Source organism: Microcaecilia unicolor, chromosome 11 (genome assembly GCF_901765095.1).
Source record: "Microcaecilia unicolor chromosome 11, aMicUni1.1, whole genome shotgun sequence".
Lineage (NCBI taxonomy): Eukaryota > Metazoa > Chordata > Amphibia > Gymnophiona > Siphonopidae > Microcaecilia > Microcaecilia unicolor.
Genome location: NC_044041.1, coordinates 167576287 through 167588412, shown reverse-complemented (window position 1 = coordinate 167588412; position 12126 = coordinate 167576287). Strand labels below are relative to the sequence as shown.

Genomic DNA, 12126 nt, shown 5'->3' with positions numbered 1-12126 from the left:
CATGACGAATATGCATATAGATTGGGAAGGATAATGTATTTCTTAGTGTGTGGTTTCTTTTTCCTTACTTGTAGATTATATAGAGAATGCCAGACATAAATGAGATAAATAATTACTCTTGGGGAATTCTGCACAAAAAAAGTTGAAAATTCTGCACACGTTATTTGTAAATTTCTTGAGAAACATTCTCCAATTATAAGGGCTAGCTTCCCACCCCCCAAGCCATGAAATACGCCTACCATCACCACATCAGTTTGCCTTCTCAAGTCCACCTTCTCTATTTCTCGCTTAGCTTTTATCCCATCCCCTTGTAAGTTGAGTCCCTGGCTTTTTCTATACCTTCTCCATGGTAAATACTTCCAGTTTTTTCCCCCTCCTTCACCCTCTTTCTGTTCACTTGTTCTCTGTCCTCTAGCAGCACTCTGTGAACCCTCAGCCATCACTGCTCCCCCCTTAATTCCCAGCAAGGTCCCTGTTCTGTCCATTCCCAAGGTCTCTTCCCCCCTCTCCCAGTCAAAATCCCACCTTACTTTGCCTCAATTCCCTGGGGCGCACACATTCCATCCACCTTTTGCCAACCCTTCTTCTCCCACAGTGCACACATTCACCACCTTTTTCTACCCCTTTCCCACCAATGACAGACACAGCATCCGCTTTTCTCCAGCCCCTCCCCCAATCAGAACACTCGCAGTTCCACCTTGCTTCAGCCTCCCTCCCCTACCCAAATGGCTTGCACAGCATCATCCACCTTCTACGGGCCTCTACCCCCTCCAATGGCGCACAAACACACCTTCCCCCCCCCCCCACACACACACACACTCCATCTACTGTTTTCAAGCCCAGTCCTCCTTTCACATATACCACTCCATCTACTGTTTTCAAGCCCAGTCCTCCTTTCACATATACCACTCCATCTAGCATTTTTCAGCCCCCACCCCTCTATCTCATGTACATTTCTCTGGCTGCCTTCCAGCCAGATTCATTTCTTGTCCCTCCTCTCCAATGGTTCAGCAAGAGGAGAAGCTGCACATTGGGCTGCTTCCGCCTTCTCTGCGGTCTTGAACCTGTGTGTGGTTCAAAGGAACAGCCGGGCCCAGGACCGCAGAGAAGGTGGTTACTTTGAACTGCAAGGCCCTCCATACAGCCCTGTGGCTTAATTTAACTGCTTGGGTCCAAGGCGGCAGAGTAGGCGGAAGCAGTGGCGTAGCAGGGGGGGCCTGCCACCCGGGGTGGGGCGGTTCGCTGTCGCATCCCCCCCCCCCCGGGTGCAGCACGATGACATCCCTCCCCCTCAGCGCATCAACACCCCCCTCCCCCGACCACCTCCCACACCCTACCTTTAAAAAGAATGTCTGAATCCGAGGCGAGGTGCAGCCCCTCGCGCCTGCCCTGCACGTAAAAGAAATGTGGACCGTCAGGCCTTCTCTCGCTCTGTCTGTCCCGCCCTTGCGGAAATAGGAAGTTGCGTCAGCGGAGGGCAGGACAGATAGAGCGAGGGAAGGCCCGACGGTCCACATTTCTTTTACGTGCAGGGCAGGCGCGAGGCACTGCGCCTCGCCTCTGATTCCGATATTCTTTTTAAAGGTAGGGTGCGGGAGCTGGTCGGGGGTGTCGATGCGCCGAGGGGGGGGAGCTGGCAGGGAGCCCCCCCCCCCCTGAGCTGACACCCGGGGCGGACTGCCCCTCCCGCCCCCCTTGCTACGCCACTGGGTGGAAGCAGCCCACTGCGTGGCTGTTCAGCTCTTCCTCATGGTGTGTGATCTTGGAGGGATGCAGCCAGAAACCTGAACATCAGTGCCACGACTGCAGAATTCGTGGAATTCTATGCAAAATCTGCATTCCACAGTTGCACAGAATTTCCCCAGGAATAATAAATAGACAGTAAGTTCCACACTATTTTGTTTTTGTTTTATAGTATTTCCAGCCAAAAGGAGGAACCGACACAGCGTGGCTGGGTCCCAGATTTTTACAGGACGACTGAATTCCTCAGAAAGAGCACCAGTAAGGAGGAGCAACACCATGCCACCAAACCTGGGGAATGCAGGGCTGCTTGGACGGCTGCTAGAAGACAGGATGGCTGGAGGAGCAGCTGGTATGTAGGCATTCGTTGCTGGTCACTGATGGGATTCAAGCATAGCAAGAATATAGAGTACAGTATTCCTGAATTTGAGTCCCAGACTGGTGAGTGTTCAGTGTCACTAACAGGTCACTTGCCTACGTCTGCACTAACTCGTGGCAACAGAGCAGTGATTGCTGACACCACAAATCAACATCAGATGTTAAACTTCAACAGCCAAATAACATGTATCAAGGTTAACTTGCAGTAATTTACCTTATTTCCAGTACAGCTGTGTATTGAATATGGCATTCAGTTTCAATACCTATATTATTAATAGAGATGCTAAATAAGCTGAGACGATTTCCCAAAAGGCAGCTTATTATGGCTTTAAAACATTCAGTGCTGAACCATGTGGGAAAGGTGGAGGGGATTCAGCTCAGGATAAATGGGCCAGAGCAAGCTGCAGAGTTCTCCCCCCCCCCCCCCAATGATTAAGGGTGTGGAATGGTTGCTTGCCTAGACTGCAGGTTGCCGACCTCCATCACTTGCATTCAAGACACTGCATCCGTGACCTTGAGACCCCAAAAAGCCAGCTCTCTCTTCTCCCCACAAGACTTTAGCCAGCATGCTCCCCCTTCTAGACACCTGTTGAGCTGTGACTGCTTAATTAATCCTAATACTGTGCTGCCTATGAACATATGGATAGCCATACTGGGTCAGACCAATGGTCCATCTAGCCCAGTATTCTGCTTCCAGCAATGGCCAATCCAGGACACAAGTACTTGGCAGAAACCCAATTAGTAGCACCATTCCATGCTACCAATCCCAGGGCAAGCAGTGTCCATCTCAATAACAGACTATGGACTTGTCCTCCATGACCTTGTCTAGATTTTTTTAAAACCCAGATAGGCTAACCACATCCTCTGGCAATGAGTTCTAGAGCTTAACTGTTTCTTTGAGTGAACAAATATTTTCTTCTATTTGTTTTAAAAGTATTTTCATGCAATTTCATTAAGTGTCCCCTTGTCTTTGTACTTTTTGAATGAGTGAAAAATTGATTCACTACCTGTTCCACACCACTGAGGATTTTGTAGACCTCGGTCATATCCCCCCTCAGCCATCTGTTTTCCAAGCCGAAGAGCCCTAAAACTTCTTTAACCTTTCCTCATATGGGAGCAGTTCCATCCCCTCTATCATTTTGGTCGCTCTTCTTTGAACCTTTTCTAATTCTGCTATATCTTTTAGAGATACGGCAACCAGAATTGAGCACAGTACTCAAGGTGAGGTGGCACCATGGAGTGATACAGAGGCATTATAATATTTTTGGTCTTGTTTTGCATTCCTCTCCTAATAATTCCTAGCATCTCATTCCAGCTTGGTTATGGGTTGGTCCATGCATAAGAAGATCATGCTACTGCGTTCATGCAGTATGACGCATGGCTGCTGATGCTGCCTGGCCTGCCTCTTCTGCTGCTGGGGAGCCCTCAAAAAGACTCAAATTGATTGCCCATTCTAAACAGTGTCCCAGAAAGCAAGCAGTCTGCAAGTGCCAGAATAGCAAAAAAGAGAACTGACCAAAGCGATCCAAAATGGTTCAAAAGTAAACTTTATTCAAATATTATCAGTACTGGTGGAATATAGAACAGATTTGCTCGACTCAACCAACTTTCACCCTTCCCTCTTGCAACAGCAGGAGAGACTGGGAATGAAACATTTTTTATCGGGTTTGGTGCTTGCAGTTGAATACACCATTCTGGGACTGCTTGCCCCTTACACAACCCAGGGAAGGGTGAAACTTGGTCAAGTCAGGCAGTTTGTTCTATACACCACCAGTAGTGTTTCTATTTGAATAAATTTTACTTTTGGACCATTTTGGATTGCTTTGGTCTGCTCTCTTTTTTAGCCCCTATAAAGAGAGACCTGAGGAGATTTTGTCCTGCCCTGACAAACTGCAGAGGTTGGGAATAGATATTTTGGAAAAAAATCGATTATGGTCGGAGCATAAATTCTAGGTTCTCAGCAGCACGTGACAAGGATTTAACTTAAAAAGCATCCAAGGTCCCCCAATTTAGACTTTAATATATTTAAACAAACAATTGCAACTGGCAACAACATACGTCTCCTACAATTCGACATGTCCAGTGCCTTCGACATGGTCAACCATGGAATATTATTACATATCCTAGAATACTTTGGAGTTGGAGGTAACGTTCTTAACTGGTTTAAAGGATTCCTGATCACAAGATCATACCAAGTAATAACGAACGCGGATATATCAACCCCATGGACACCTGACTGTGGAGTTCCCCAAGGATCCCCCCTCTCACCAAACCTCTCCAACTTAATGATGATACCCTTAGCCAAGCTACTAGCCAATCAAAACCTCAATCCCTACATATATGCAGATGATGTCACGATCTATATCCCATTCAAACATGATCTGAAGGAAATCACTAACGAGATCAACCAAAGTTTCCAAATCATGCACTCATGGGCGGATGCATTCCAGCTAAAACTTAATGCAGAAAAAACACAATGTTTTATACTCACCTCACAACATAATACAACTAAATTTACCACCATAACCACACCAAACTTCTCCCCTCCCGTCTCAAACAATCTGAAAATTCTTGGAGTTACCATCGATCGAAATCTCTCACTCGAAACCCACGTGAAGAATACAACTAAGAAGATGTTTCACTCCATGTGGAAACTTAAAAGAGTAAAACCTTTCTTCCCGAGATCCATTTTTCGCAACCTGGTACAGTCAATGGTGCTACTGCAACGCACTCAATGCTGGCTGCAAAGAACAAACTATCAAGAAACTCCAAACAGCCCAGAATACCGCAGCCAGACTCATATTTGGAAAAACAAAATATGAAAGTGCAAAACCCCTAAGAGAGAAACTTCACTGGTTCCCACTTAAAGAATGTACTACGTTCAAGATCTGCACGATTGTTCATAAAATCATTCACGGCGATGCCCCGACCTACATGCTAGACCTCGTTGACCTCCCTCCCAGAAATGCTAAAAGATCAGCTCGCACATTTCTTAATTTACACTTCCCTAGCTGCAAAGGATTAAAATACAAACTAACACATGTAACCAGCTTTTCTTATATGAGCACGCAGCTGTGGAATGCACTACCAACTAATTGAAAACAGTTAACGAAATTAACTTTCGCAAATCTCTGAAAACCTACCTCTTCAACAAGGCCTACCACGAGAATCCATAGCCTAATTACAACACTACACCGCTCCACCCTTATTCAGAAAGTCATCTCTATACTGTTTGCTTAGATCTTTTTGTCATCCTTAATCTTTTTTATAACACCAGTTGTATCTGGTATCCTGGAATGGCTATGCCATAACAGGTCTTTGTAAGCCACATTGAGCCTGCAAAAAGGTGGGAAAATGTGGGATACAAGTGCAATAAATAAATAGTGTAGCCATGAACCAAGGAGGGGCTGGTTACTGTTCTATGGTTTTACATCTTCAGTTGATGCAATGACAGAATAGCTTCTAAATGTTAATTGTTATATTGTTATGAATAAACCAATAAAAATTAAGTTAAAAAAAAAAAAAAACAACTTCCAAGATACACTAAGGTGTGACCCAGGAGAATCAAAGTGAGACCAATTGTATTCTAGTTACCCTTTAAATCAAGGAAGGCTTCTTCCACTGCGTTGAATGGTAGGTAATATTTTGATGTCTGTTGCATAAATTACACCCTTATCTTTCCTGCATCTGTTTTCTGGCCTAGGTGCGAGCAGTGACCCTGGAATGGTGCGTATCATCTGTGGCCACTATAACTGGATTGCAGTGGCATATGCACAGTTTATTGTCTGTTACAGGTACGTATACATTTTTTTCTAGCCACTTTTTACATAGTAAATCAGGGCAGACAAAGACCAGCTTAGCCCATCCAATCTGCCCCAAAAGGAGGGAAGGGTTGTAACTGCTACTCCTTGCAGGTCCCCTACCCCCTTTTTTTTTCATATTTAGAGTTCTAACTGCTTCTTATGTGTGTTACCTCCTCCTGAGCCTCTTTTGAAGCATATCTTTTAATTAAAAATATTATTGAAATGTAGAAAAAATCTTTCAGGTACCCCCTGGCTGAGGCACTGAATCGTAAGTGAGGGTATAAAGAAAAAATCAGATGGGGAAAGAAGCAAAGAGAACTTGTCAGCGAAGGTGTTGCGGGTAAAGGTCCCATTCTCATGTCACAGAATACCAAACTAATTGAAGTTAATTTACCTTTTCTGCAATCTTGCCTTGTGACAGCATCGTATGTCTGTGCATGAAAATTCTGCTTGCCTCAATATACAGCTGTGTGGTTGGGCAACATTAGCAGCATTCAGTGGAATGACAGCATGTTGTAGCAGCACATGAATACCAGTTGAAACCAGTCAACATATGTTGAAACATTTTTGAAACTTAAAAACTTAAGTGGTAGATAGATATTCGGCTGGTGGCAGTAAGTGTCTTTTAAGCCAAGGGCAGCGTTATTCCTTGATATTTAATGCCAGGCCATATCCGGGCACCGGCATTGAATATTTATTTATTTTTAAAACTTAAACCCCATCTAATAAACTAAGCAGCTGACAATAAACATCCACATAATTTAAAATGGCAAGACAACAGTCTCAAAACATGGTATGTAACAATCCTCTTTAAATCAGTTCATTACTGTTTAAATTCCCTGATAGGCTTGCAAAAAAAGATGCGTTTTTAAAGCCTTTTTAAATTGTAAAAGGGAAGAGTAAAATCACAAAGAACCCGGAAGAGCATTCTATAATACTGGTCCTACAATGGAAAAAGTGCTTTTGAGGGTAGCAGAGTAACGAATATGTTTCAGGTCTGGGACAACAACCTTCCTTGCCGTATCAAATCTATTAGCCTGATAAAGCTGTACGTTTCTCAAGTACACAGGAGAAGGGCAAAATAAGTGATACATACATAAGTGCATAAGTATTGCCACACTGGGACAGACCAAAGGTCCATCAAGCCCAGCATTCTGTTTCCAACAGTGGCCAATCCAGGTCACAAATACCTGGCAAGATCCCAAAAAAGTTCAATACATTTTATGCTGCTTTTCCCAGAAATAAGCAGTGTATTTTCCCCAAGTCAATTTAATAATGGTCTATGGACTTTTCCTTTAGGAAGCCGTCCAGACCAGCCATGGGCCGTTTCTGGCTGGTTAAATTGCTTTGAATATTGACCCTCTATAGTGGGATAACTTAGGGGTTTGTTTACTAAACCATTGCATAAAGTTGCAAAATGTCTTCAGTAATTGTAGGGATGAGCAATAATTGATCCTTAGCGTGATCGCTAACATGAAAAGCAGGTAACTACACCTCCTGTAAGTAGCATAACCGCAAGGCACACTCTTCCCCCTTCTCCGGACCTTAACATAAAGTTGCTTGTAAAGTTTTTACCTCTGCTATTAATACGTATTTTCACAGCATTAAAAACTGTGTTAAACACCTAGGGACCCTTTTACTAAAGCTTAGCACATGCAAACGGACATTAACATGCTAAAGTACCATGTTGCCATAGGTATAAATAGTATATGCAGCATTTAGCATGTGCGAAGCTTTAGTAAAAGGGCCCTCTGATGCGATTTAGCAACTAGTCCCCTTAGGGCTAGAGGTTCTAATGTGTTTAACTGTGTTAATGCATGCTAACTGCATTAACATTCACTATTAATATGTCCCATGGCATAAAATGGGAGCTGTGGTTAATGCACATTATTGTACCACATCAATGTACACTAGAGTATATTTGTAACTCTGGGGAGTATTGTCTGATTAACTCTGGGCATATTGGCATGGTATACCATGAGCAACTGCTGAAAATAGAGGTGGCTGCAAGCCCATTTCTGTATGGGATGTTGAAGTTTGTTTAAATGGAAACAGGGCTGGTGCTAAAGGCATTCAAGAGCCCAGGGCAGGGGTCCCAAAGCCACCTTCAGTGTGAGGCAGGTTTGGGGCCCACTATGGTATGGGAGACCAGGGCAATTGCCCTGTTTGTCCCTCTCTAATGCTGTCTCTGAACAGAAGATGCTAAATGACGCAGTTGTTATCCTGCAGAATGGTAAACTAACACTCCCTGACGCTTAAACTAAATAACATCAAATCTTTTTTTTGTTTGTTTTCTTTTTTGAATGACAGAATGAAAGAGACATCTGGCTGGCAGCAGGTCTTCTGCAGTCCCCGCTTGGATTGGGTGATTGAACGTGTGGCTCTGAATGCCAAGGTCATAGGCGGCTCACTAGGGGACAATGACAGAATGTTGGCTGTGGCCTCATGTAGTGAGATCATACTATGGGCCATCCAGGCTGATGGAAATGGGAGTGAAATTGGTAAGCCTGATGATCTGATGTGAAGTTGGTTGGAAAAGGTTTAGTAACTTCTTGTTGGGGGCCTTCCACCTGCCCGGAAGTGCTGGCCTTGCAGCTTGGGTCTCTAATCCAGTAGGATTTGTCTTATGTCAGTGAGCTTTTGGGCTTAGGTCAGGGGTTATGGAAAGTGTTTAAACTCTTCATTGCCATAATAAGGGTAGTGAAATGGGACTTCCTTAGCTTCCCTCAGAGGAATAGATTACCCAAGAGAGAAAAGGTAGTGTGTAAGTGCCAGTGCCTAAATGTTAGGCACATCTATGCTAGTTTTCTATTTACGTTTCTTTATTGCATAGACTCCTACTGTGTGCCCTGTTATAGAATTACCCCATAATGAAAATTGCTCTACATGGAACTGGTCCCAGAATTCATCCTGGATGCAAAACACTCCATTTTTGAACATCTGTGAAAACCTCTTCAAAGGCACCTGCTCTACCTGCCTTCGTACCTCTTTAGGTCACTCTGGCCTAACTCAGGCAATTCCAGTATTGAGGTAACTGGATCATGTCACTCTCTCCCCCCCCCCCCCCTCCCCCAAGCTTTCATTCTCTTTATAGCGTCTCCCATTACCACAAATGACTACTCCTGTCTCACCACCCCAAGTAGGCCAGCTGCCCCTATCCCTAGCGTCTCCTCTTCCCAATCTAACCCGTGCTGGTTCTTGGTAGGACATTGCCAATCTGTCAATGGGCTGAAAAGAGCTGCTTGGTAATAGCTATAAAAATCAAGCAGCATTATCCCTCCCTCTCTTCTGCCTTTCTCACTGCGATCCAAAGGGCACTCTGGGGCATCTACTGCTCCATGTGCAATCTGAAATACAACCTGGGCAAATTGAGAGGAGCCACCATAAACAAATTTAGCATCCTAGACACAACAAGCATCAAGAACAACATAAACATAAATTCTGCAAAGATAACTGCATTACAGTTTAAATGCCGTAGAACCTTCACGTTTTTCTTTTTTTTAAATGTAAATACCCCAAAACCAACAAAGCAAAGAAAAATTATCTAAAAGTGGGGAAAAAGAGGGGGGGGGGAAGGAGAAAGGGTTACATATGGATTTATAAGGCATGCAAAAAGATATAACATGGATTTCAGTGAAACATCCAAGCCCTTAAAGGAAACTCACATTCTGGAGGGACCTACAATTTTTCTCCCATTTCTGTACACTGTTATGTCACTGAGCAGCTAATGTCACATTTACCCTCCCTATCCAACTAAGAAGCATCTTTTTCAATTTCCAGCTCTCATTTTTAAGCGATTGCCCTTGTGTGGCTCATAATTGAGCTGAAACAACTCTCAAACATCCCCAGATAAGTAATTGTACTATTATTTTACTTAAAGGGACAGTGTGCAAGCTCAGAGAGAAGATATTTAGTACACATTAATGCCCAACAACTTGTGTTAACACATTATCCAAATGTAAGGGATATATTTACTAACCTGTGCTAGATTAGATATTTTTTGATCTCCAGAGAGCTGAGAATCTAATGAACTTTGAATTACAAATGAAAAACCATGAGTAAGTCCAAATAAATAGCCATTTGATGCTTCAGACTCTAGCTGTAGCCACCTCTCAGGATGGGTCAGTCTGCAAGAAAACAGTTGTATCCTTAAAACTATATTTCATGGACTTCTTATAAAACTATATTCCATGGACTTCTTATCCCTGTCATCAGTGCAAGATCTTGGCTCTGAACCTCATTTAGTTACTCACTCAAAACTGGAGACAGGATTCTGACTGGATTCAGGACTCCTTGCCATTATTCTAGTTATGCTAGCAGCAGAATTGTGGGAGGGAAGCCTAAGATTTTATTTAACCAGCGGTGTCTCTGTCTGTCCAGGGATCTTCAGCCTGTTGGGTTTTCAGAATATCTGCAGTGAACCTGTGAGAGACATATAGTGGAGACAGGGTATGCAAATCTGTCATAATGCATATTCATTATGGGCAGGTGTGTGAACCACTGACCTAAGCCATTGGTCCAGTGTTATCTGACAGCTGGGTTCTGTAGATCATAATGCAAGATTGCTGCTTGAGGTCACGGCAGTCATTTTGAGGTTGCAACTGGCATGGGCAGGGATGACTATGGATTCTTCCTGCCCCAAAGACCCCACTGGACCTCCAGAGAAGGTTAAGGTAGGCCTGGAGAAGGGGGGCTTATTGCTGTTGGGAGGGGGGTTTAGGATGGAGGGAGGGGCTATTGCTATTTGTGGGGGAGGATGAGAAAGAATGGGGCCTATTGCTGTGTAGGGGAGGGGAGACTACTTGCTGTTTCAGGCTACTTCCTGGAAGTTATGTGGGTGCTGGCAGATATTCAGTGCTGGCACCTGCATAGCTAAGTGCACTGGCCCTGAATATTGCCGGCACCTGCATATCTGCTGACTCTTCTCTGACCCCAAAATGCCTCTTTCCTGCCCATTTTCAAGATGGCCAGTTAGAGCCAATGTTCCTCGGCACTGCTGAGTTTAGTGCTGCTGAACATCGGCAACCAGCCTGCTGAGTGTAATCTTAAGCAGGCAGATGCCTCTCCTGCCCGCTTAAATTGCTTTGAATACTGACTCCTATGCAATCAAGATTTGGTGGTTTCTTAATTTTTGAATATTTCTACAATGTTCTTACATGTTGAAAGTGTAGACATATATAGACTCCTCTTACCCTCTTACCTATCTATATGTTCCATCTTTGCTTATATTCTACGCTGTCTAGTAAAATGTTCTATTATGCATTGTGTTGACATTGTAAGTAGTATACTGTGTCATACTTCTGTATTGTTATGTAACCCCTAAAGGGTTAAATAAAAAAAAATTACCTGGGCGGTGTTGGGGCGGTGAGTCGGGTCCAGGCAGCAGTGCAGCAGCTGGGGGGCAGTTCTGGTGGCGTCTGTGGTGGCGTGATTTCTCAGTGGCATTTGGGCCCTGCTGTGAAAGTGGAGAGGCTGTCAGAGCGTCGGTGGCGACATTTGAGCACCGCTATGACAGTGGAGAGAGCTGCATTGAGAGGCCGTCGAGTGCGGGAGCAGCGGGGCCAGAGTGGAGCCAAAAGCCCTTGGCGCGCTGTGTCTGACGTCATCAATGACATCAGACGGCTGCGCATGCACTGTTAGCAGGGATTCCCGGGCCGGCTCAATTAAAGGAGTAGAGCCAGTTCCTAAGTGGAGGGAAACCCGGTGTGAGACTGGGGCAAGTGGGAGGAAGTGCTCTGGTGCACTCTCCTGAGGGTTTTTTTTAAAATGTATGCTGGAGGAGCTGCGGTGGCTAGCGCTATGCACGCGCCGTAGGAGTGGTGACCACACGAGCCAGATGCCGGCTCGTGACTGAGCTGTGCAGCAGGCGCGTGCCAAAGAATAAAAAAAAAACATACATAGTAGATGACGGCAGAAAAAGACCTGCACGGTCTATCCAGTCTGCCCAACAAGACAAACATATGTGTAAACCTTACCTTGATTTGTACCTGCCTTATTCAGGGCACAGACCGAACAAGTCTGCTTCTCTGAGTTATTTTATTAGATATTAGATATTTTCCCCTCTTATTTTAGAAATAAGAGCGAGGTTAGTGTCAAATGTATGCAGCCTTACCTCCATTTTGGTGAAGATTGCCTGAGGTATTTACTCTGGGTAACGTAAGGCAGTCCATTCACTCTTGAAGGGAGGTTACAGTTATTTGAATAT

General features: G+C 44.4%; 1 protein-coding gene across 1 annotated transcript in view; it reads left to right on the top strand.

The window, feature by feature from the left end:
- The window catches only part of SHKBP1 (SH3KBP1 binding protein 1), an 82355-nt gene that overhangs the window by 40631 nt on the left and 29598 nt on the right, over nucleotides 1–12126 (top strand). Inside the window, exons 7-9 of the mRNA XM_030218298.1 lie at nucleotides 1916–2092; nucleotides 5822–5912; nucleotides 8232–8422. Of these exons, the coding sequence (XP_030074158.1) occupies nucleotides 1916–2092; nucleotides 5822–5912; nucleotides 8232–8422 (459 nt within the window). The remainder of the gene's footprint in view (nucleotides 1–1915; nucleotides 2093–5821; nucleotides 5913–8231; nucleotides 8423–12126) is intronic.